The sequence below is a fragment of the Myxocyprinus asiaticus genome, chromosome 5 (genome assembly GCF_019703515.2).
Source record: "Myxocyprinus asiaticus isolate MX2 ecotype Aquarium Trade chromosome 5, UBuf_Myxa_2, whole genome shotgun sequence".
Lineage (NCBI taxonomy): Eukaryota > Metazoa > Chordata > Actinopteri > Cypriniformes > Catostomidae > Myxocyprinus > Myxocyprinus asiaticus.
The window spans coordinates 54,480,311-54,507,657 of record NC_059348.1 but is presented as its reverse complement, the minus strand read 5'-3'; the positions used below and the strand labels follow the sequence as shown (position 1 = coordinate 54,507,657).

The following is a 27,347-nucleotide window of genomic DNA, read 5'->3' as shown; positions in this document are numbered from 1 at the left end:
AGCTGTACAGAGTTGCATGAATGATTAGATTTGAAAGTGATTCAAGACCTTTTTCTCCCAATTTGGAATGCCCAATTCCCAATGTGCTTTTTTAATTCCTCGTGGTCGCGTAGTGATTCACCTGAGTCCGGGTGGCGGAGGACAAATCCCAGTTGCCTCCGTGTCTGAGACCGTCAACCCGTGCATCTTATCACATGGCTTGTTGAGCGCGTTGCCACGGAGATATAGTGCATGTGGAGGCTTCACACCATCCACCGTGGCAACCACGCTCAACTCACCACGTGCCCCAACGAGAACGAACCACATTATAGTGACCACGAGGAGGTTACCCCATGTGACTCTACCTTCCCTAGCAAACAGTCCAATTTGGTTGCTTAGGAGACCTGGCTGGAATCACTCAGCACGCCCTGGGATTCGAACTAGCAAACTAGCAAACTCCAGGGGTGGTAGCCAGCGTCTTTACCACTGAGCTACCCAGGCCCCCTGTCCCTCCTTTTTTTTAAAAAAAAGGAATTTTAACAATGGATGTCAATGGGGCCAAGTGATTTTATCACTCTAAACTCATTTTAGCATGTATATTGTTCACATCTTGTGTCTATACTTTTGAGTATTTTAATGTTTACAATTTGGCCCCATTGACTTTTTGCTTCTTTTTTTAAATAAACAAGGGACAGGTCTAAATTATTTTTTGTAGTATCCTACAAATGCTATTGATTGAGCTTAACTGGTATTGAACCAACAAGCCATCAGTCCATCCACTGCATTAACCGCTGGTCTCATTCTGTTGTTCTGCAGGTGACGTGTTTATCGCCGCTGTCCCTGACAAACTGACTCATCCTGAGGCCTCGGCTCACTGCGTGTCGCTGGGAGCTCAGCTGGCGACCGTCGGGCAGCTCTATCTGGCCTGGTGGTCTGGACTGGATCACTGTGAGCCTGGCTGGCTGGCTGACGGCAGCGTGAGATATTCTGTCAACACACCGCGGTCAGAGTGTGCGGGAAGAGAACCAGGCGTCCGAACGGTTTCACCAGCGGAGCTGAGCAATGGAACGGCACGCTTTGATGCCTTCTGCCATCAAGGTAGGCTGTAGTGTGTTGATTCGACCACATAAATTGAAAGCCCACTTAACTATGGTAAAACCACTTTAAAGCAATCAGTTGGATTCTATATTAATGCGGCAAGTTGCTATATGGCAACTGTGAACTTTTAGGCTAGTGAACTATATTACTTTACATTTATGCATTTGTGTGTTCCCCCAGAATCGAACCCATGACCTGGGCATTGCTACTCTTGTGGCTTATTGTTTAAAATAAAGTACATTACGCATTTGCCAATCGCTTTTATCCAAAGTGTGTTACATTGCATACAAGGTGTACATGTATCATGTGTTCCCTAGTATTGCTATGGCTATGTTCTGTTAAATAATGTTTTTAGAGACAACAATCTGTAGACCAGAGAATCTTAAGTTATTTCTTAAAATACCTCTACAGCAAAGAAACCACAAAGGGCTCTGACGAGCATTGTGAAATCTTTGCTGCGGCCGTGGAGGTACATGACTGGAGACAATGACAACAGTTCAGAGAAAACCGAGGATACATCGAAATCTTCTTCTGCCACCCACACATCCACTGGTAAAATGTCACTTTTCACACTTGACATTCAAGCATTAACCAGTTTTGATTCTCATATTTGTGTGTTTGTTTATGTATTGTTGGTCCAACCAGTCAACTGTCAATCATGAGTCTGTAAGCTTAATGGCCATATTCTACGCTTTTCTAGCATTTGAAGGTATTCACATGTGGGTTATTCTCTATCAACTCAACCAGAGGCCCCCAGCTCAACATTTTGTTTTTGATCTGGTGAAAGATGAACATAAATGACAATGAAAATATTAAATGCCATGGATCAATACTCCATTTTACTCCAATAATCCATTATTTGTAGGGGGTCAAAATAACCATTTTCGCCTTTGAATTTGGAGCAAAACTACGGGTAAAAAAGATAACTTTAGAAAGGTAGCAGCATCGTGATTTTATTTTGACACACAGATAGGTAGGTCTGTTACTAAAATCAGTTGTTTTGAGGACCTCTTGTTGCATTATATGCCAATGGTGAGAGTTCAAAAATGGAAAAAAGCACTTTTTTGTGTTGTTTTTTCAAAGTTACAGTGCCTATAACTCCAGATGTATTAAAGCTATCATAATATCCTTTTAGATTCTGGTTCAGAAAAAAACTTTTCTTTATGCATGTACATTTTTAAAGTCCTAGATGGTTAAATCCCAGAGATATGAGGCTCTCAATGTGGCTCCATGCAAAAAATGTTTACCCATTTTCAATGGCCGAAAACCAAATGTGGGTTGCTTGGTATGAAGCTAGTTTTTCTTGTCCAACAAAATAAAGGACTTGTGTACCTTTTATGTATTCACATAAAAACAATACTGCCAAAATCTCGATTTTTGAGAAAAATCGAGACACATTAAAAAAAATTGGAAATTAATCTGACACTAACTGGCGCACAAATTGGCACATTATCCTGTAAGTTTTCGCTAATAACTCTGGAACCATATGGGCTAGAATCAAAATTATTTTCCTCTTTGAATCCTTCAGGGCCCCCTTCAGGAGCATCGTTAACCAAAATAACATTGAGTGCACCATTAACAGTAGGTTATATTTGATTATATTCCAGGAGTTCAGGGTCTGCTGGACCTTCAACCCTCTAACTGGACCGGGCAGGTGGATTTGGACAAAGAGCCACACGTGACCTCTGAACCCACTGAACTGACAGCCGGATATCTGACAGTCCTACTCCGAGCTGGAGACACGGATCTGGACTGGAGTGGCCTGCTGGACTCGTTCCCGGACAGTGAGCAGGCGGTCCCTGCCCCAGGGTCAGACTTCACCTCCGAGAGTCCCGGCGGTTCAGCCAAAGAGGAAGAGGATGAAGACGAAGGTCTATCAGGTCAGTCGGTCTCTCCAGCAGCTTCAGAGATGCAGCAGGGAAAGAGTGAGAGTTCCCTTACAAACATTGTCAGCTCATTGTGGAAACCTTGGAGCTATCTGACAGGAAGTGAGGCAGTGATGACACCTAAAAGCGTCACGGCCACCGAGACGCCTGTGACGGACATCAAATCAACTGCAGCTCCTGGATCAGGTGACTATATAGAGATGTTCCTCATAGCAGTGGTGGGTCGATGACTTGATGCTCATTTTATTCAAAAATACATTTATAATGCAATTCACACAAAACAATTACTTAAATACACCTCTATTATGATGAAGTAATTTTTTATATTTTTTTTTTTTACTAGGTTTAAAGTCAAAAATTAAATAAATAAAAGTGTTATTAAAAGCTGAAACTCTAGAAATCTTTTTTTTTTTTTTTTTTGGCATAAGTAGTTTGAAATAATAATTCATTATTATTTATTTTTAAAAAAGCAGTGAAACAGTTTTGTTTTTATTTTTTTTTAAATATTTTTACAACTTTTGTTCTCCAAATCAAACCAACAATCAGGTAGCTATTCTATATTCATTTGACAATAAATAAATAATAAATAAAAATAAACATTAAACAGAGAGGACAGTCAGACCCTCATGACTGTGTGTGAAGTGTATAAAAATTTTTATATTTAAAAAAAAGGCACATTTTCCTAACATTTAGGAATGTTATTTTAGGTTATATTTTTTTAGAACCACCCAGCAAACACAGAACGTTTCCCTAACGTTAGCATATGGTTGCCGTATGGTTACTTTTTTGGAACCGATTCCTAACATTTTAGAAACCTTTTTTTAGGTTCTATTTTTTATAACCACCCAGCAAACACGGAACATCAAAAATGTATGATATTAGTAAAAACTATTTTTTACCTTGAAAAATTCTTGAAATGAATGATTAAGTTGTGGATGCTCATGTCTATTCAAGAAGCAAGGAAAGTATTTTTATGCCTTTTACTTGATGTTTACACCACTTGACATTTTTCAAGTCATTACATTTTGTTTTTGTTAAAAATGCTAAAAATGTTTTTCAAAAATGTATAAAACCAACATGGCCACAAAGATTGCATTTCTACGAACTTGACACATTTAAACTAGATTTTAAAAAAATGTCAATGACAAATTTATTTGTCAACGACCCGGGTTCTGATAAATGCCTCTCACATTCACGAGACATTCTTGGTGCCTTCAAGGCGGGAAGTTTCTACGTAATATGATGTGATGTGCGTTCAAGTGATGCACTGAGCTTTTTAAATATATTTTTTGGTAAATTGTGTTGTCTTATCTTTAGCATTTACTGTGTATATAAAATAAACTGTTAGGTTTATGCTTAAGATAGTTTGTCAGTGCTGTAACTTAAAGGTGCATCTGAAGCATCATTCAAATGCAATAGTTTTCAGTTGTTGATGCCATTGTAGAAATGTCCTACTCAATGTCAGCCATGATTTATGAGTGAAAGTGTGCAATAACAGGGCGTTTACTGAGATGAAGTGAGTATATCGGCTGGTCAACATGGCAGCCCCCATGTGCGGACGCTCTCCATTTAGAATAAAACAGCTTTTATAAGGTTACTGATACGACTGCAGTCTTCATCTCATGTCAGTTTGTCTTGATTTTATATCATTTTCAAAATTACTATTAATTTATTTTGGAGTAAAACTAATTTTAATGGGGAAAACATCAGTGAGTGCACGTTTAATTCCACATGTATTCTTTGAAAACAAGTGTTATTACTGAACACAGTTTTGCTTCACATGAAAATGTAACTTAAGATGTTTAGATTTTACAAGACAAAATTCTGATTAAGAAAATGTTTTGCAGTGTATTGCATAATGAAAAGCTAAAAGTTAAATTCATCAGTAAAGGAAGAACCAAAACATGGACAAAAATAAATTATTATTTATTATTTGTTAAAAAAAATTAGAGAGTGAAACAGTAAAATGCACTGGTTTGTTTGTTCTGCTCAGGTGTTTGTTTGGTGATATTTCACCTGTTCTCAAACATCCAATACACATCACATAAATAAATAAACAAATAATAAATATAAAAATAAATAAAAGTCTTATTAAAAGCTGAAATTCTTGAAATATGGAAATGTTGACATAAGTAGTTTGAAAAAAACATTATTAATATTTCCTAAAAATAAATAATAATAATAATAATAATAATAATAATAATAATAATAAGCAATGAAAGTTTTGTATTAAAATTTTCGAAATAATTGTGTAAAATAATTTTGTGAAATAAAATGCTCTGATATGTTTGTTCTGCTCAGGTGTTTGTTTGGTGGTATTTCTCCTGTTCACAAACATCACATAAATAAATAAATAAACAAATAATAAATATAAAAATAAATAAAGGTCTTAATAAAAGCTGAAATTCTTGAAATATGGAAATGTTGGCATAAGTAGTTTAAAAAAAACATTTTTTAATATTTCCTAATAATAATAATAATAATAGTAATAATACAAATAATAATAATAATAATAAGCAATGAAAGTTTTGTTTTAAAATGTTTGAAATAATTGTGCAAAATAATTTTGTGAAATAAAATACTCTGACATTTTTGTTCCGCTCAGGTGTTTGTTTGGTGGTATTTCTCCTGTTCACAAACATCACAAAAAAACAAAAAAAACAAAAACAAATAATAAATACAAAAATAAATAAAAGTCTTATTAAAAGCTGAAATTATTGAAATGTTGACATAAGTAGTTTGAAAAAAACATTTATTAATATTTATTAATAATAATAATAATAATAATAATAGTAATAATAATAATAATAATAATAATAGTAATAATAAAAATAATAATAATAATAATAAGCAATGAAAGTTTTGTTTTAAAATGTTCGAAATAATTGTGTAAAATAATTTTGTGAAATAAAATGCTCTGACATTTTTGTTCCGCTCAGGTGTTTGTTTGGTGATATTTCTCCTGTTTGCAAACATCACAAAATAAATAAATAAATAAATAAACAAATAAATATCTTGTTAATAGCTGAAATCCTTGAAAAAAGAAATGTTGGCGTAAGTAGTTTGGAATAATTATTTTTTTATTATTTCTTTAAAAAATAAGCAATGAAACAGTTTTGTTTTAAATTCTCGTGATCGTTTTGTGAAATAATTCATAAAATGAAATGCACTGATGTTTTTGTTCAGCTGAGGAGTTCGTTTGCCGATATTTCTCCTGTTAGAAATGGAGAACTCGGCTAGTCGAAGAGCATTGATGATTGTTGAAACTAATCACGATGCTCTTTATTTATTTAGTTATTTAGTTATTTTCCTCAGCAAACTCATTTTAAAACACACAGTGTAAACACAAGTGTTGGTCCCTAGAGTGCTTTAGTTCATTCTGGAGAAAAAGTTTGACTTCTTCCATTATATCAGTTATATTTCAGAGTGCAGTTTTGTGTGTGTGGCAGAGAGAGCGAGAGATTATATGTCAGCACTGGTGGGATTTGACCGTAAGAGTTAACTGGATAAATCAAGCTCAAAAACAGAGAAATAGAGAGAGGGCAGCTTGAGTAACTATAATGGATGTTGTTGTGTCAGCTTTACTTCAGATTACACCAAGACCTGTTTTCCCAAAGCAAACTGTCCAAATTCAGGATCTTGTATCTGTCTGCATTTCTAGTACCAGGACATGTGGACGTTCTGTTCAGGCCGAGGGGCGACTGAGTGTTCAAGTTTCAGGATCGTAGTTCAGTTAGTTCCCTCTTGGCTTTCCCCGTCTTCATTAATACAGAAGATACCTTGTCCGGCCCAAACTCAGCTCGGCAGCATACATTATTAAAGTCAATTTTCCATGAAGGCAGACTTTGGGCTCGACCCGAGGGCTTCTGCGAGTGGAAGCTTAATAAATGCGGGTTGAAAGCTTGAAACTGGAGTGTGTTAGTGGAAAAACTCTCGCCATACTGTTCACTTGCGCTCGAATGCTTTGTGTGGTTTTGCTACCCACTTTCTCTTTCATAAAAGCACATTTGCTCTGTCCTAAAACTTAGAGAGCTGGCTGCTTATGCAGCATTTTAAGGCATCATAGGCGCTCTCCCAAAGCAATTTTTGTCTTGTTTTCCAGTTAAAATATCTAAAAATCCTTAAATCAATCAGTTTAATTGAGAATTAAAAATGTGTAAGATTTTAAGACTCATAGAATCACATTACTATATAAAAATGTTTGTAAAATGACTTATACGTGGCTCGTTGTACGTATCGCAGCACATTTCTGTTGAAATGAACACTAGAAGACTTTTATTTACTTTCGCTCAAACCATGAGTAAAACGGCAGATTATCAGTTCATAAACGCTTACTTTTACATACACTACACTTACATACGCTAAAGTAATTCATTACTAACTACTAATTACATCTTCTACTGTGTAATTAGATTACTGTACTGTGTCTGAAAAGTAATCGCATTACTTATTACTAATTACTTTCTAAAACCCTGATCAACCTCAACCAGATGAAAAATACAAGGATAGACATGAAACTGTTCTTTAAATTCTTTCAAATAAATCATATAAAATCAAATAAATTATTCATGAACTGGCCAAAGAATTTAAAGGGGCAGCGTTGTTTTTTTCTTCCCTTTTCTTCCCAATTTGGAACGCCCAATTCCCAATGCGCTCTAAGTCCTCGTGGTGGCGTAGTGACTCGCCTCAATCTGGGTGGCGGAGGACGAATCTCAGTTGCCTCCGCGTCTGAGACCGTCAATCCGCACATCTTATCACGTGGCTTGTTGAGCACGTTACCATGGAGACATAGTGTGTGTGGTGGCTTCACGCTATCCTCCGCGGCATCCACGCACAACTCACCACGCACCCCACCGAGAGCGAGAACCACATTATAGTGACCACGAGGAGGTTACCCCATGTGACTCTACCCTCCCTAGCAACCGGGCCAATTTGGTTGCTTAGGAGACCTGGTTGGAGTCACTCAGCACGCCCGGATTCGAACTCGTGACTCCAGGTGTGATGGTCAGCGTCTTTACTAGCTGAGCTACCCAGGCCCCCTGGAAATGACATTTTTAACAATTTTCAAATAAAATATCTGACTCCTTTGTCTTGCTAAGGCTAATTTCATAGATAACATTTTATGTGTCCTAAATAAACACAATTAAATAATATTTACACACTGTTTTGTGTACTTTGGCCAAATTACAGCTTGATTAGAAATGACGCCCAATAAAAATCTTCTGCTCCCTTGATTTTTCTTTGTTTTGTCTCATTTTTCATCTCATGCATGTTCTTCACTGACACTTTTGTCAACTTGGTTAACAAGCACACTAACTTTTGAAAAAACTTTGTTATGGGCAAAATTGTTTGGTGTGGTGGAAATGACGCCACAACTGTGGGACAGTCGTAATTTTTTTAAATTGATCGAAATAATTTTCACACAATAAACATTGAAACGGTTTGTTTATTTCACTCGTTGATCATAGTTTCAAACATGTAATAATTTGTATTTTTATAATGGATTTTCATAGTTTAATATTGGAAGTCTGGGTCAAGGCTAAAACAGTCAAATCTACACCTAAAAGACATTTAAAAAGTACCAAGAATAAATGATGAAGGCCTGATGTTTGTATCTGTAGGTTTGACGTCATGGTGGGGCCGCTCGTGGTTGTCCGGTCCATCAACAGTCACTGATAAATTAATCACCTCCAATCCGCCTGTGAGCTCGAAAGCACCAACAAAATTCCCGTCAACTGTCACCAGAGATGAATTAAGCGACAATCGACCCAGTAGACCTGGACAGACTATCCCAGCAACAACAGGAGATTGGGTCGAAGTGACAAAAACCCCTGAGCAGAAAGCGAGGACCACTGACGTCAACGTTCCGACAACGAGAAAAGTCGGGGCTGTATCGACTGAGCAGTTGCAAAGATTGTCCTTAGCAGAGAACTTCTCTGGAGAGAACCAAGCTCCAGACATGGAGGGCAGCTCTTGCTGCGATACATATCTGTTGTCAGGTACCACGTCCCAAACACCACTCACAGTCGCAACAAGTACCGGTTCGTTCACAACCGCACTTAGCCAAGACGAAAGCGTGGAAGAGGTGCGTGGAGAAATTCAGTACAGGAGAAGAAACAAACCCAAGAGACTCAATCAAAGTACCACAGACATGACGACAACAGTCGCCAAGAGCAGTGCTGTATCTTCTAGCACTGGAAACACAGGTACAACCATCTCGACATCTGCAGACGAGTCTCAAACATCAAGCTTTGGAACGACGGCACCCGGCATCACAGAGCGAGATCTGACCAGCGCTGAGGTGATCAGGATAAACAATTCCAGTGGATCAGAAGGTAAGATGTGGAGGTCTTCGCACATGTGTGTATCACAGCCAAAGTGTCCAAACAAACATCACTGCTGCCAGTTACTATGTGTGTGTTTCTGTCTCGCAGCGGGCGACAGATGCAGCTGTCTGCATGGAGGAACGTGTCTTCCACACGGAGAGGGTTTCCGATGCTTCTGTCCGCAGGGTTACGCTGGAGAGAGCTGTGAAATCGGTGAGGAAAGCTATTCCTAAAATTTAAAGGGATAGTTCACCCAAAAATGTCAATTCTGTAATAATTTACTCACCCGCATGCCATTCCAAACCTGTATGACTTACTTTCATCTGTGGAACACTGAAGGAAACATTGTGAAGAATGTTCACGCTGCTCTTTTCCATACAAAGAAAGCATGTAGTGATCACGGGCTGTCAAACTCCAAAAAGGAGAAAAAAGCACCATAAAAGTAGTCCGTGTCCTCTGGAGTCATATAACAGCTTCAGAAGAATATTGCAAAGAAGGTCTACGTTTATAATACGTTCATGATACTTTTTACGGTCACTGTAAGTTTTTAGTGTGTGGAACAGAGAAGCTTGAACATTATTCAAAATATTTGGGGTTTGTTGGCATCGTCATGGAAACAAAGTTGTAAAATTGGATAAAACTTTACACAGATGCGGTTAGTGAGTGATTTTGTATACAGTGATTATCAATACTGAGGTCAAAGGTCAAGTAGTCCATCATGGGAGACACAGAGGTGGGCGTGGTGGGGTCACAGGGCCAGGTTAATTTTTTATTATGACTTTATTCTGTTCATTTCTGATTTTGATCAAGCGTATCGTTATTTTGTTGATACAAAACTCATCCTCCATTCTGACCTAGTTTTCCTTCTTAAGGAGCTACAATTTTCTCTCAGTTCCATCAGTAATTATTTGTTCTCAGAGCTGTTTTCACCTCTCTGATAGTGGATATACTGTATATCTGCAGTAACCTGATGCTCTGTACACGATTTGTTTCCGTGACTAAGTTGTCAGTGTAAGTGGAATATGTTAAACAGGGCTGATGATATGGAGAACGCTTCAGAAGCTCATGGGGTTTGTTTTCAAGATATTCTGCACTAGCAAAACATCTCCAGTCGAGCAGGTTTGCATAATGTATAAGCTCATTCAAAAATTCATGAGGAGAAAAAGTAGCTTGTGAGTCTTTCAGAAACAGGATATGACCTCAGCAGTGCAGTTCTTTTACTTTCTATTGCCGATGAATATATCACCATGGCTTATCATGGGGTTTAACATCTCAGAAAATAGTAAAGGCTCCAATAGAGCCCGCCCACTTTTTCAGCCATCTTAGTTCCGGAAGTATTTTTATCCATAGGGATTTCATAAAATCCTCTATAAAAGAGTTGTAAGCCATAAAACCAAACCAACCAGCTCCAAGGTGAATCACAACATTACAAACTTAAAGCGCTGCAGAGATCTTTAGCACGCTTTGTTTGCTGCGATTCTCTGATTGGTGGATCTTGCTCTTCGGGATCATGGGTAGTGTAGTTCTTCACCAGTAATTTAGCTATTAAATGCAATTTTTTCAAATGAAGTTGAAATAACGTGAACAGATGGCTTTAACAGAAGCATATACTTTCGATTAACCTCAGAGCTCACCAGCCTGATCTCATGAATGTTATGTGATCATGGCATTATTTTTGCCAAACGAAATTACGTACTTTATTACACGTTTGGCTGCAGTTTCCCTGTAAAATGTCCACGGGGGGCACCAAAAGCGAGTGAAATGGTGTTGTAATCAGACAAGGTTTTTAAGGAGAATATTAGATGGAGGTTTTAACCTTGTGAGGCACCGCATCCACATGAGTGGACATTATGTTTTGGCTTTGCTATAACCTATGCTAAATTTATTTTCTTTAAAACCAGCTGATCTCAGTTCAGGAGACTCTAGGCTGTCATTAAAGTGTTACATTTTCGAGTCATATGACAAAACAACATGGTGCCGATCTCAGCCGAGTTTGTCTTTGGGAGAAACTGCAACAAAACTACATCTGGTAAAAAAACAAAATAAAACAAGTTCAGTTTTCACATTAAAACCTGTTTGAGTCAAAAGAGTAGAGTCTCTAGTTTCATCCGATATGTCATTTTAAAAATTGCATTGATTTATGGCGAAACGGCATGCTTTTAAACACAACACAATACGTGGACAATAGGACTAACTTTCCATAAAAATCCATAACATTTACTGTGCATTATCACATTGAGAATAAATGTATGCATCCATAGGCAGAGGCTGTATACAGAGTTAGGATGAAATGAAAATAAGATGCATTTTAAACTGTTCTGAGACCAGTGAAAACAGACAGCACACTGGAGGTTAAGTCATTCACTAATTAGGGAGCAAGCAAACATAGGATTATCCTATAGCTCTCTATGCAGTTAAGTGCAGGAGAAGAACAGTTCAGTTTCAGGCTGCAGATGATGTTTGGACCACTCAACATGGTTGGCAGACATGTGACAATGATAATCAGTACATAGATTTAATAATTTTTCATGCAATATTTTTTTTAACATGGTTGGCGGTGATTGGATGATGCTGGCCATCAATTTGAATCAGAATAAATTATGCTAATTTCTGATTGTAAAATGTTTCAGCACTGGCTATCACTTGTTTGTTTGACAGCGCAAAGAGAGAACATTGAGATTTTGTTGCCAAAGTAGAAAAAACACTGTTACATAAAAGTCAAATCAAGTCAAATCATTTTTATTAAGTATAGTTTTTTATTTGTGCTTTTCCCAATACACACTGTTCCAAAGCAGCTTTACAGAAAATCAGCTGTAATGTCTGTAACACGAATAACAAACACTCCTGGAAACAGAATAAACAATTTGATTAAAAAAATCAGACTTTCTATAGCTTAGTATTATTTAAAATTTCACAACTTAGTCTTACATTTTAAAGGTTTATCATATATCATAATTTGCCTATGGAGAAAATTAATGGGATTTTTATTTCCGGAACCAGACTGCTGCAAATGAAAATCAATATCTTGAATCCGTTACACAGGAAGTTGAAGAAGATGATGCTCTGTTCTGCTGATTGTAACTTAAAGCCACTAAGTTAAAGTCTCTACCATAACTAAATGAGGACCAAAGCATTTGTTAAGACTTTTCTACTTAAGCGATCTTTTGAAGCTCTGTAGACGAAACTTTTCTGCCATCCTGACAGGCGATGAGCCTCAAAAGATTTTGATATTTTGGGAAATGTCTGTATTAGTGTTCTAAAAACAGCCTGGAAAGTGTCTACATCCTCTCTTGAATAATCCTGCATGAAGTCTGTGAATCTAACACTTCAGCTTTAAATTGCCTGTGACAGACAGTAAATGACTCTTAACCACTTCAGATTTCTTCGTGCAGGAATCCATACATCTCTGGTGCTCTACGTCAATGGCACAATAACCACCACTATTAGGAAATGACATATCACCTTTTTCAAAGCTACACCATTGGGCTGCTCTTAAGACAAACTAGCTACTTTCAAGGGATCATTTAAAGAAAATTCTGTCATCACTTGCTCACTTTCATGTCCAAAGCCTTATGACTTAAATAGAATAAGTCTCCTCCTTTCCCTTTTACCCTGTTACACTGGTGCCGAAACCCGGGAAAGAGGAGGGATGCTACCATCCACCCCAACGGAGCAGCCGCGGCCATCCGCCGGGGGACAGAGGATCCTGGCCGCCTGAGAGTGGTGGAACGGCCGCCGATCGTGAGGGGAGGAGGGGCTCCTGGCCGACCGCCTGGAGTGGGAGAACTGCTGCCAGGGGCGGGGGAGACCCCTTCCCTCCACCGAAAATGTGGCGGGGCGTTCCGTCTGCCAGGGGCCGGAGGACTGCCTCCGATCCGCCCGGGGAGTCGCGGCTGTCGTCCACTAGAGGGTGGAGGAGTGGCCGAGGACCAAGCTACGGCGTATTGGAGAACCGGCTTAACAATATAAATAATCATTTAATAATAAACTTAAACAAAAAGACAAACACATGCCGGGCAGCTGCCCATAACTCTCTCTCCCTGGAACTGCTGCCTCCGGTCGCCTTTATCCCTCTCGAGGGCTTGATTAGCCTGATTAGGGGCCGGGTGTGCAGAATCACAACCTGGCCCCACCCTCCTCCCTGCCACAGACAGGTTTGGAAGGACATGAGGGTGAGTAAATGATGACAGAATATTCATTTTAGTTGAACCATCCCTTTAACTTTCAGAGTCAATTATGAATTCATCTCTGCTGTTTAAATTGGATCATCCACTCCAGAGGAGACCCAAGAGAGTCATATGCTGTTTAGAGAAGAGAAAAAAGATCCTATCTGGAGCTTTCAGATGGTGTTGGTGGTTTACCACATCAGACAACTCTTGTCAGATAGACAAGTTGTGGTCTCATAGGAAATTGTGGTTAGTTGAAATCTTAGTGGACATCTCTGACCCGCTGTTATTGATGTATTGTTTGTGTGTTTATTCGAGTACAGGTGCATCTCAATAAATTAGAATGTCGTGGAAAAGTTCATTTATTTCAGTAATTCAACTCAAATTGTGAAACTCGTGTATTAAATAAATTCAATGCACACAGATTGAAGTAGTTTAAGTCTTTGGTTCTTTTAATTGTGATGATTTTGGCTCACATTTAACAAAAACCCACCAATTCACTATCTCAACAAATTAGAATACATCATAAGACCAATAAAAAAAACATTTTTAGTGAATTGTTGGCCTTCTGGAAAGTGTGTTCATTTACTGTATATGTACTCAATACTTGGTAGGGGCTCCTTTTGCTTTAATTACTGCCTCAATTTGGCGTGGCATGGAGGTGATCAGTTTGTGGCACTGCTGAGGTGGTATGGAAGCCCAGGTTTCTTTGACAGTGGCCTTCAGCTCATCTGCATTTTTTGGTCTCTTGTTTCTCATTTTCCTCTTGACAATACCCCATAGATTCTCTATAGGGTTCAGGTCTGGTGAGTTTGCTGGCCAGTCAAGCACACCAACACCATGGTCATTTAACCAACTTTTGGTGCTTTTGGCAGTGTGGGCAGGTGCCAAATCCTGCTGGAAAATGAAATCAGCATCTTTAAAAAGCTGGTCAGCAGAAGGAAGCATGAAGTGCTCCAAAATTTCTTGGTAAACGGGTGCAGTGACTTTGGTTTTCAAAAAACACAATGGACCAACACCAGCAGATGACATTGCACCCCAAATCATCACAGACTGTGGAAACTTAACACTGGACTTCAAGCAACTTGGGCTATGAGCTTCTCCACCCTTCCTCCAGACTCTAGGACCTTGGTTTCCAAATGAAATACAAAACTTGCTCTCATCTGAAAAGAGGACTTTGGACCACTGGGCAACAGTCCAGTTCTTCTTCTCCTTAGCCCAGGTAAGACGCCTCTGACGTTGTCTGTGGTTCAGGAGTGGCTTAACAAGAGGAATACGACAACTGTAGCCAAATTCCTTGACATGTCTGTGTGTGGTGGCTCTTGATGCCTTGACCCCAGCCTCAGTCCATTCCTTGTGAAGTTCACCCAAATTCTTGAATCGATTTTGCTGGACAATCATAAGGCTGCGGTTCTCTCGGTTGGTTGTGCATCTTTTTCTTCCACACTTTTCCCTTCCACTCAACTTTCTGTTAACATGCTTGGATACAGCACTCTGTGAACAGCCAGCTTCTTTGGCAATGAATGTTTGTGGCTTACCCTCCTTGTGAAGGGTGTCAATGATTGTCTTCTGGACAACTGTCAGATCAGCAGTCTTCCCCATGATTGTGTAGCCTAGTGAACCAAACTGAGAGACCATTTTGAAGGCTCAGGAAACCTTTGCAGGTGTTTTGAGTTGATTAGCTGATTGGCATGTCACCATATTCTAATTTTTTGAGATAGTGAATTGGTGGGTTTTTGTTAAATGTGAGCCAAAATCATCACAATTAAAAGAACCAAAGACTTAAACTACTTCAGTCTGTGTGCATTGAATTTATTTAATACACGAGTTTCACAATTTGAGTTGAATTACTGAAATAAATGAACTTTTACACGACATTCTAATTTATTGAGATGCACCTGTATATGTTTCATATGATGCCAGCAGGTGTTTGTGTGGGCGCTCATGTAAGTGTGTTTGATACAGAAAGAGCCGTTCAAAACCAAAATGATCAGTTTCTCCAGGTTTTAATGAGACCTGACAACAGTGCTTGCGTCTGTAAATATTTTGCCACCCTGCTCACATAGCCTGACAGCCTAACACTTTGAGCATGAAATTATGTAAATGTTATGCTGTGTTACAGTGTGTTTTACACTCGGGAGGTTCAGTTTTCAGGTGCTGTACGATTGAAGACTTAATATCTCTGAGTTCAGAGAAAGTCAGTACAGTTCACTGACCTGCTGCCACATACATTCAGGTCGGAAGATTGTACAATCTCATTTCCTCTGGATAAGTGAGGGCTTACTCGACTACTCATTTTCACCTATCAGCTACGGTAGGTGTCCAGAAAAGTAGTCGAGTAGTCAGCGAGTCAATGTTTACCTGAAATGGTCTTTATGGTTTAACACAGTGTTAGTGTCGAGAGAATGTCTGTGCATTGCCATAAACAATGTGAATGTTATTTTTTGGTTCCCAGAACTGAATTTTAAGATTCTTTTTTTTTTTATCCTCTTTATTCCGGGAAACTTTTTGCAACCAAATTGCAACATAACATCAGTAAGAAGTCTACAAGCCATAATATATATTTTTTAATATATATTTAAAGTTCTATACATACATCAACATTAGTACAAACAATTAGCAGTTGTATTTTGATCAATAAAAAATAATCAAGTTTTATAAATGCTGTTACTGTATTGTTCACTGTTAGTTAATGATGCTGAATCCATTTAACGAAAATAACCTTATTGTAAAGTTTCAGCAGCACTTTTAATGTCAATGTTTATTAAAAATAATTAAATTATAATTTGCAAAGTAGGCTTCCCTATGTTATTTTGCCTATTAAATGATTACATACAGCTTAAGACAGACACTTTAATATTAAATGGATTATTTAAACAAGAATCACAATGACCGACGGCGTAATCTGACATGCTATTCATCATTAGTGTAATTAAAACATCCTGCAGCAAATATCTATAATGTGTTTACACTGTAATATTGTTATAGTTTAATAAAGAAAAGCATGTTACCTTCACGACTGTAATTATGCCTGAATTACACTGGGAAATGTTTAATTCAGTGTTGCATTTTGGAAGTTAATATTAAGCATTTAATTGCAATGGATTTCAGTGCTCGAGCACCAGTGAAATATTAATATTCATTTTGTTTTACATTATACATTTTTCATCTAATTTGGGTTTCAAGTCTGTGCATTTCCCATTTACAGTATGTAATTGATGCGTTGTGGTCTGAATTAGTAAAGCATCATATTAATGTGAATACGGCACATTATTATGGAAGCATTGGGATAGAAATAAATACATCTTAATTTGTTTTTATGGAGAACTTTTGCTAAAAGTTCTCCTGCTTCTCAGATGTTTCCAGAGATCTTAAAGTCTGCAATCAAAAGTCTCAAACACTTCTCATCAAATTCTTCAAAGAGCAAATGATCTGAGCTATGCAATCCACATTCATTTTATACCTCAATACTCTTACTGGATGTCAATAATTGACTCATTTGTGCTTGTTTTAAATATTAGGAAGGAACTTAAAGAGAAAAGTTGATGCTAAAATGAAACAAAACTGAGAACTGTGAAAAACGAATTTCTCTGGGAAGACATAAAACAACACGAGTGATAATTTTCATTTAAACTTGTTTGGTATTGTTGCAGATGTTGACGACTGTCAGTCCAACCCGTGTGAGAACGGAGGCACCTGCATTGATAAAGAAGACTTGTTCATATGTGTGTGTTTGCCCAGCTACAGCGGCGACAGATGTGAGAGAGGTGAGATGCGCAGACCAATCACAACCTGAACATTGTGTTTCAGAAAACATTCCCAAACATCCCACATCTGATGCTTTCCTGCTGCCTGACTCATAGACTTCTCGATCTGAGCCGTTACCTGTGAGAAACTTTAATTAAGACCAGCTTAAAGTTGTTCACCCAAAAATGTCTCATGTTGTTCCATACCTGCATGACTTACTTTCTTCCGTGGAACACAAAAGAAGATGTTAAATAGGGATGGGCGGATCGATCCTAAAATATCAAAACTTGTATCGAGAGGATCAATCCTTACATAAAAACATAGCTACTAAAGGTTTTTACTAAACTAGTGATTTTATCATTTTTTAGCATGAAAAATATTGTTTTATAAGATTCAAAGTTGAAAAAAATACATTCGAAATACAAATGGTTTCATATGATTGGATCTGTTTTAGAGGTCGAGCGACTGAGGATTTTGCAGATACCGATAACTAAGGCGGTGCAAAAGGCCGATAAATCGTCCAATAACCGATTAATCGGTATTGGCTGATTAATCGGTTATCGGATAGCCGATCATTTGGCTGAGTTTTTAAAATCAATTTATAGAAGGTTAAAACATTTCTTAGTCTTTGCTTACTGGGTCATTCCTGGGATTCGGTAATATTTCAGTCCCCCAGACCTTATGAAGTGATGGTTCACTAAAATGAAATGTTCCACAGCATTTCAACACAAGATGTTGATATGTCCATAGCAATGAATTAAAAGAATTGTTGCATTAAAATAATCTTTATCATATCTTAAACCAAGCAATGTGTAATGTACCTGAGGCAGGTCACTGAATTTGCACATAGAAAAAGTTATAATAAAAAGTGCACACTGTCTATAATTTTTGTCATTAATGTAAAGATTTATTTGTGTTCCTTTGCTAAGATATTTTACAAAAAAACACTATTTTTTTTTTTTTTATAAAAACCAGGCTATAAAGGTTTGTCCCTCAGTCTGAACTCAACCCCGTCACACCAACCATTTTCATCCCATAAACATTTTAGTTCCGCCCATATGTGACATTATTAATCAGAGGTGACATCAATCAGTCTTCAACAGCGTGGTGCAGAAACAGGTAAGAAATATCATAATCTGTATTCATATTTTAAAGTGTATTATAGTGATAAGCTCAACAACTCAACCCCATCACATGAAATTAAGATATTAAATCAGTGGGGGCCTGGGTAGCTCAGCGAGTATTGACGCTGACTACCACACCTGGAGTCGTGAGTTCGAATCCAGGGCGTGCTGAGTGACTCCAGTCAGGTCTCCTAAGCAACCAAATTGGCCGGTTGCTAGGGAGGGTAGAGTCACATGGGGTAACCTCCTCATGGTCGCTATAATGTGGTTCGCTCTCGGCGGGGCGCGTGGTGAGTTGTGCGTGGATGCCACCGAGAATGGCGTGAAGCCTCCACATGCGCTGCGTCACCACGGCAACGCTCAACAAGCCACGTGATAAGATGCGCGGATTGACGGTCTCAGACGCGGAGGCAACTGAGATTCATCCTCCGCCACCCGGATTGAGGCGAGTCACTACGCCACCACGAGGACTTAGAGCGCATTGGGAATTGGGCATTCCAAATTGGGGACAAAATCCACAACAACAACAACAACAACAACAACAAAAAAAAAAAAGGTATTAAATCAGTACTTCTTAATATGATATTTTAGTCCATAAATATATATATATATATATATATATATATATATATATATATATATATATATATAATTTATTAATATCATGCATGCTATGTGGTCTTCTGTCCAACACCACACGAGGAAATGTTGCCATTTTGAGCAAAAATCCACAACTCCATCACACTCAACCCTGTCACATTTCTTCACTGGAAACCTGTGACGGGGTTGAGTGATTCAGTACGTTTATGAATACTGTAGCAAAAATATGGAATAGTCAATGCATTATATATTACTGTGGCAGGGAGGAGGGCGGGGCTGGGTCGTGATGCTGCACACCCGGCCCCTAATCAGGCTAATCAAGCCCTCAAGAGGGATAAAGGCGACCGGAGGTGGCAGTTTGGGAGAGAGAGAGTTACGGGCAGCTGCCCTGCATGTGTTTATGTTTGTGTCTTTTTGTTTTATTAAAAGATTATTTATATTGTCAAGCCGGTTCTCGCCGCCTCCTTTCCATTGAACTTTGTTACACTGGTGCCGAAACACGGGAAGGAGGAGGGATGCGCCGTAGTAAAGTCCTCGCCACTACCATCCACCCCAACGGAGCAGCCGCGGCCATCCGCCGGGGGATGGAGGAGCCCGGCCACCTGAGAGCGGAGGAACGGCCACCCACCGCGAAGGGAGGAGGGGCTCCTAGCCGACTGCCTGGAGCGGTCAGGGCCACTGCCAGGGGCGGAGTAGACCCCTACCGGCTGCTAAAGGTCATCCCTGCCTCATGATGTACGTCATGCCGGGGACTCTCCGGCCTGAAGGAAAGGAGGGAGGAGTGTGGCAAGGAGGAGGGCGGGGCCGGGTCGTGATGCTGCACACCCAGCCCCTAATCAGGCTGATCAAGCCCTCTAGAGGGATAAAGGCGACCGGAGGTGGCAGTTTGGGAGAGAGAGAGTTACGGGCAGCTGCCCTGCATGTGTTTATGTTTGTGTCTTTTTGTTTTATTAAAATATTATTTATATTATCAAGCCGGTTCTCGCCTCGTCCTTTCCATTGAACATTGTTACAATTACAAATTCTATATATTTACTTGAATGAAACAGGGTGTTAAAAATGTATGGCTGCAAGTTGCGTAGTGGTTGGAGAGTTGTGACGGGGTTGAGACGAGTGTGATAATATTTGATCATTAAAATGGGGACACAATTAAAAATCTATATATTGTTTGCTGAGCACAGCCTGACATGTTAAGGGCTAGCTCAAAAAAATTGGGGCTTTAGATAAATACCTGAATTTAATACATTTTAACAAAAAACAATGAGGCCACAGACACACAATTTGACTTTTTGTAGCTTTATCACAAATGTAATATTTGTAGTCATTATATTTGTATGAGGGACACATGAGCAGTAGGTAGATGTTTATTTTATAACAAGTATTCCACTTCCATTATGTCCGTGACGGGGTTGAAATAATAAAAAGGCTTTGATGCCTGAGGTGGGAAAATATGATTTGTTGGAGGTTTAATATGTGCCTAATGTTGTGGAGTTTTCAGACGATTAATCAAATGTAGTCCAAAAAAAAAAAAAAAAACTCCAAGTTGAAATATTACTGAATCCCAGGAATGACCTGCCAATAAAATCCTAGATTCAGTTTATTGTTCAACCAAATCAAAATGAAGATTTGGTGCAAAATGAGGCACTTTTAACTATAAAAAGAGATCTGGCTCCATATTTAAGTATTTACCAAATTAACCTTTTTATATCCTACAGTATATATTCACCAGATGAAGACTTTTGTATATATACTTTCAGCCACAGAGTAACATGCAGAAATAAAAAGAAACAATCTGCATAGATTTTTGCCAATACGATAGTTCCAAAAAGCAACTATTGATACAGATTAATCGGTAAAACCGATATATCGGTCTGCCTTTAATCGGTTTCTCCTTCCGCTCATCTTAATGCACAGAAATGTTGAAAGACGCGAGCAGCTCATTTGTTATAAATGTATTGAAATGTTCTATTATTGTTAATAATAGATGTCTGAGAATTTGCAGTTTAAGCTTATACATTTAAAAAAAATTATGGCTTTAAAATATAATGTTAACTAGCTAAAATGACCCACTTTATCCTCAGAAATCACAAAAAACAAAACAAAAAAAATCCATTCAATAGACTATTTTGGCCTTGACACTACTTGGTATCGGATCACAAATTAAAATAGGTTAAATCACCCATCCCTAATGTTAGGCTGGATGTTAACTTTTTTTTTTTTCCATACAATGAAAGTGAACAGTGACTGAGATTAACATACTGCCTAACATCTCATTTTGGGGGTGAACTATCCCTTTAAACGTTGTTTTTTAAATATCACACATAAAATGTCCCTGGTTTGATGGTTTTCGAGATGTTTTGGGCGCCTGTCAGCTGTCTGTTTGTTATCACAGTTCTACACATAGCCCTGAACAAAACACTGAATATCTTTCTAATGTTTGATACCCCAAACCTCAAAAGCTTTTGCAAATCCAGTGACAAATTCTTCCATTATTTAATTTTTTTGCATTCCAATTGAAAGAAGCTGAGATTTCATTGTTTGACACACTCATAACAGTCCGATATGGCATCGTCTGTATCCGATGGCGACAGTGATGCTAACGATGATGTATTACTGCTAATAATGCAGTCGGCTAATGGAACAAATCTACAAATGAGCATGATGTCATAGCTGTCGGAGTCCATCAGACGCATTATTGCTCTTTAAGTTTGTGTAACTGGAAGATGCTCTGTCACAATGTAAAGTTATGATGGTGCTGTAGAGCACGTGCTTTTGTCGCTTGCGTGCATTCATAAAAGCTTCTCATTCATTTCACAGTCCATTGGATGAGTGTTTACAATTCATTTGAGATGCTCCCCCGTACAATCCGATGTGTATGACTTTCTTTCTTCTGCAGAACACAAATGATGATTTTTAGAAGACCTTCTCGGCTCTGTTGGTCCTCACAATGCAAGTGAATGGTGACCAGAACTTTGAAGCTCCAAAAATGACATAAAGGAGGTATATAAGTAATCCATACGACTCCAGTGATTAATCCATGTCTTCAGAAGTGATATGAAAGGTGTGGGTGAGAAACAGATCAACATTTAAGTCCTTTTATAACTAAAAATCTACACGTTCACTTTCACTTACATACTGGTGTTGAAGTGACTTTCATGTTCACATTCAGACACCTAATGGTCGGGCTGATCAAAGGTGGACATTGACACTAAAAAAGTATTTAAATATTGATCTGTTTCTCACACACCCATATCATATTACTTCAGAAGACATGGATTAAACCACTGGAGTCGTATGGATCATTTCTGGAATTAGAATGTCATTTTTGGACCTTCTTAGTTCTAGTCATTCACTTGCATTGTATGAACCCACAGAGCTGAAATATTCTTCTAAAAATCTTCATTTGTGTTCAGCAGAAGAAAGAAAGTCATACACATCTGGGATGCCACAAGAGTGAGTATATGATGAGAGAATTTTTGTGTGAAATATCCCTTTGCGAAAAAAAACAAAAACATATTTGGGTGTTTCTTCAGCTTTGGACTTCTAGAAAGTAATGTCTTGTTTAAAAAAAAAATGTGTCATCTATGAGATTTCTGTCATTTGTGTCATGAAAATTCCCACCATAGTGTCATTTCCAGCACATCTCAAATTCTGTATTGTTTAAAAGAATTCTGTGATGGAAATGACATTTTTAACTGTTTTTTAAATACAATCTGCCGACTCCTTTGTCTTGCTAAAGCTAATTTCATAGATAATATTTTATGTATCCTAAATACACACAAATACATAATATTTTCACACTTTTTGCATAATTTGGCAAAATTACAGCTTGATTGAAAAATTACGCCCAATAAAAATATTCTCTATTAGTTTTCTTCAAACATCACTCATTTCATATTTCATCTCAAGCATGCTCTTCACTCACACTTTTGGTTAACAATTACACTAACTTCTGAAAAAACTTTATTAGGGACAACATTTTTGGTGTGGTGGAACTAACGCCACAACTGTGGGACAAAATTGACGGAATTTTCACACAATAAATATTGAAATGGTTTTTGTTTATTTCATGTCATAGTTTTAAACATGTAATAATTTGTATTTTTATCATGGATTTTTATAGTTTAATATTGAAAGTCTGGGTCTGGGACATTTTCTTACATTAAAGTCCTAATTTTTTACCAGATCTTCATCATGAATTTTTCAAATGTCTTATATATATATATATATATAATGTATAATAATTATTATTATTTATAATATATTTTTTAGAATTTATAATAATTATAGTTATTTATATTAAAATTAATTTAATGAAAATTTTTACCAGGCCTTCATCGTTAATTTTTCAAATGTCTTTATGTATATGTATATATAATTAATGTATAATAATAATTATTATTTATAATATATTTTTTAGAATTTTTACCAGGACTTCATCATGAATTTTTCAAATGTGTATATATATATATATATATATATATATATATATTTTTTTTTTTTTAATTATTATTATTATTATTATTATTATTATTATGTATAATATATTTTTTAGAATTTATAATAATTATAGTTATTTATATTAAAATTAATTTAATGAAAATTTTTACAAGGCCTTCATCGTTAATTTTTCAAATGTCTATATATATATATATTTTTTTTTTTAAATTATTATTATTATTATTATTATTATTATGTATAATATATTTTTTAGAATTTATAATAATTATAGTTATTTATATTAAAATTAATTTAATGAAAATTTTTACAAGGCCTTCATCGTTAATTTTTCAAATGTCTATATATATATATATATATATATATATATATATATATATATATATATATATATATATATATATATATGTATATAATTAATGTATAATAATTATTATTATTTATAATAGATTTTTTAGCATTTATAATCATTTTAGTTATTTATATTAAAATTAATTTGATGAAGCACCATATTTGAGAATTGAGAGCTACGGTAAAGAACTCCTATTGCATGTCTGTCTGGAATACTTGATTCTGATTGGTCAAACGAAACATTCTGAAGACAAATATTTTTATATAATCAGCACTAAACTGTATAATCGACTGTGTACCCATGCAAGTGATTTCCTACATAGCTGTACTACTTTTATGTCATCGGATCCCTCCTTTCTTTCTCTCTTCTCACATAATAAAATAATTCACACTTAAATCAATATTTAATTTCTGAGTATTTTTTTCTTTTTATTTGCTACGTAGCCATGTAATAAGCAAGATAATGTACAGTCTGCCTGTCATTATCACAAAATAAATAACCACTTCAAGACCCCGCCTCATTACATCAGTGATTATTTTGTAACTGTACACAATTCTTTACTTATTATACCTTTAAATTCACTTCCTTCCACCTGACAGGGCCTTAATTAAACCTCTGTGCTGTTTTAATTTTTGGTCTCCAGTGGCCTTCATATGGATTTAACCAGAGAACAGCTGCACACACTCACACACACACCGAATCCTCTCTCTTAAATCCTCTATCTGTTATTATTGGTTTGTTTATATTTCAATGAACAAGATCCTAATATCTAACTTCTATCAATCTGTCTTTTTCTTTCTGTAGACACAGAGGGTTGTGAACACGGTTGGAAGAAGTTTCATGGTCACTGCTATAGACTGTTTCCACGGCGACACACCTGGGAGGATGCTGAGAAGGACTGCAGGGAGCACAGCAGTCACCTGACCAGCGTCACTTCCTCCATGGAGCAGGACTTCCTCAACGGTCCGTCACAGACTGCTGTAGTGTGCGGCTTATGAAATGTCCATTGCGAAAATGATTGAAAATAATTCTCAGTTGCCACAAAAACGAAAGTGAATCTAGGCTACATCTAAAATATTGTGGTGTTGTATGGAGTAGGGCTGTCAGCAGGGCTGAGAAATGAATATGTTCTACTTATATTAGAATCCACTGAACATTGGGACACATGACGATTACCTGCGACAGGATTATTATGAGGGTCATGCGTTAAAGGAATATTCAAGGTTCAATAAAAGTTGAGCTCAATGGACAGCATTTGTGGCATAATGTTGATTAGCACAAAAACTCATTTCGACTCGTCCTTCCTTTTCTTTAAAAAAGGAAAATATCTGTGTTCCAGTGAGGCACTTACAATGGAAGTCAATGGGGCCAATCTGTAAACATTAAAATACTCACTGTTTCAATAGTATAGACACAAGACATAAACAATGTGTGTGTTAACATGATTTTACTGTCATAACATCACTTACTAACCAAATCTGTGGAAAGTTATAGCCAATTTTACAACTTATTGCCATGACGACATTACGCCGTAAAGCACTAAAACCCTGAAATAACTGTAAATACGACAAATAATACGTTAAAAAGTTTTAACAGAAGAATTAATGTAAGTGCTTTTATAAAATTATAAACTTCACATTTATGCCTTGAAACGCTCCAAAAATTGGCCCCATTGACTTCCATTGTAAGTGCCTCACTGGAACACAGAATTGTGCTTTTTTTAAACAAAAGGAGGGACGAGTCGAAATTAATGTTTTGTTTTATCTTAAAGGGACAGTTCAACCAAAAATGAAAATTCTCTCATTATTTACTCACCCTCATGATATCCCAGGTGTGTATGACTTTCTTTCTTCAGCAGAACACATTTGAAGTAAAATAGTAAAATATCTCAGCTCAGTAGGTCCTTAAAATGCAAGTGGATGGTGACCAGACTTTTGAAGCTCCAAAAATCACAGACAGTCAGCATAAACGTCATCCATACGACACCAGCGGTTAAATTAATGTCTTCTTAAGAGACATGATCGCCTTTGGTGTGAAAAAGATCAATATTGATAAAGATCAACTTTTTAACTATAAGTCATCGCTTCTGGTCAGCAGCGTTATGCGTGTGTGACGTAATCGTGTTGGCACGTGAGACACGCGAGAACTGAGGCATGTGTGACACCAGCTGAGAAGGAGGAACGCTGTACAGTAGCTTGGTTGGTTTTGGTTTAGATCTGTATTTGTATCTTTGTTCTTTACTCACATTGATGCATTTGTGTGCTCATCCTGGATGTCTCAACCGAGAGGAGAACATGAGATTACGTCTGTAACATGGCAACACGAATACGTCACATGAGAGACCGCGTGATCTCCACCCTCTCATGAAGCCTAACGGAAGCGTTGGATAATAGTTAAAAAGTACTTAAATATTAAAAAGCTTAAAAAGTCGCATTACAGTGGACCACTTGCATTTTAAGGACCTACTGAGCTGAGATATTTTTCTATTTTACTTCAGTTGTGTTCTGCTGAAGAAAGAAATTCATATACACCTGGGATATCATGAGGGTGAGTAAATAATGAGAGAATTTTCACTTTTGGGTGAACTATCCCTTTAAATACGACAAATATTCAAATTTCAAATTTTTATTTGACAGCCTTAGTGTGGTAGAGTTTATTTCACTCAACTTTTTGGACCAAAGTACCTATTTGTTGACTGTCTATAAAGTGGTGTTATTGATTTCTGTGGATAAATGTGTCCCATATAGAATTATACAGGGAATAAAAGGTAAATTGACTGGATTTTCAGTGTCTCTCTCTCTCTGTGGTCCATCAGGTTTGGGTCATGAGAACGTTTGGATTGGACTGAATGATCGTACAGTAGAAGAGGATTTCCAATGGACAGATGCATCAGACGTGGTGAGTTTTTTTCGTATGAGTAGAAATCAATCATTCATCAATCTCATAACTACATTTGCACACACTTTGGCTGTTTGTGTAATGTGGCGCAGTAGATTAAGATCTGCACGTCACTGAAAGGGTATTTTTTCTATTTATTTAGGATTAAAACATTTTAAAGAAATCTGTTAGTGCAGCACGACACAACTTCTATACTAGCTATATTTAAGATGTATTCTCTGAAAACGAGGATGTTTGGATATTTTTACTGAGCAACAAGACAAATATACTGGTCAAGAATATGATGTTTTGCAGTATGATCACTTCAGTGTTGGATAGTAATGAACTACGTGTAATCTGGATTATGTAATTAGATTACAAAAATCAAGTACTTGTTATAACATAAAAAAAATGTTCTCCCCAATGTGGAATGCCCAATTCCCACTACTTAGTAGGTCCTCGTGGTGGCGCGGTTACTCACCTCAATCCGGGTGGCGGAGGACAAGTCTCAGTTGCCTCCGTTTCTGAGACCGTCAATCCGCGCATCTTATCACGTGACTCGTTGTGCATGACACCGTGGAGGCTCATGCTACTCTCCACGATCCACACACAACTTACCACATGCCCCATTGAGAGCGAGAACCACTAATCGCGACCACGAGGAGGTTACCCCATGTGACTCTACCCTCCCTAGCAACCAGGCCAATTTGGTTGCTTAGGAGATCTGGCTGGAG

General features: G+C 37.3%; 1 protein-coding gene across 2 annotated transcripts in view; it reads left to right on the top strand.

The window, feature by feature from the left end:
- LOC127441326 (neurocan core protein-like) overlaps positions 1-27,347 on the top strand; it is an 80,644-nt gene that overhangs the window by 40,767 nt on the left and 12,530 nt on the right. For both annotated transcript variants that reach the window (XM_051698609.1, XM_051698610.1), the window contains exons 6-13: positions 796-1,077; positions 1,489-1,629; positions 2,685-3,149; positions 8,585-9,298; positions 9,398-9,502; positions 17,109-17,222; positions 24,541-24,699; positions 26,552-26,634. In XM_051698609.1, the coding sequence (XP_051554569.1) occupies positions 796-1,077; positions 1,489-1,629; positions 2,685-3,149; positions 8,585-9,298; positions 9,398-9,502; positions 17,109-17,222; positions 24,541-24,699; positions 26,552-26,634 (2,063 nt within the window). The remainder of the gene's footprint in view (positions 1-795; positions 1,078-1,488; positions 1,630-2,684; positions 3,150-8,584; positions 9,299-9,397; positions 9,503-17,108; positions 17,223-24,540; positions 24,700-26,551; positions 26,635-27,347) is intronic.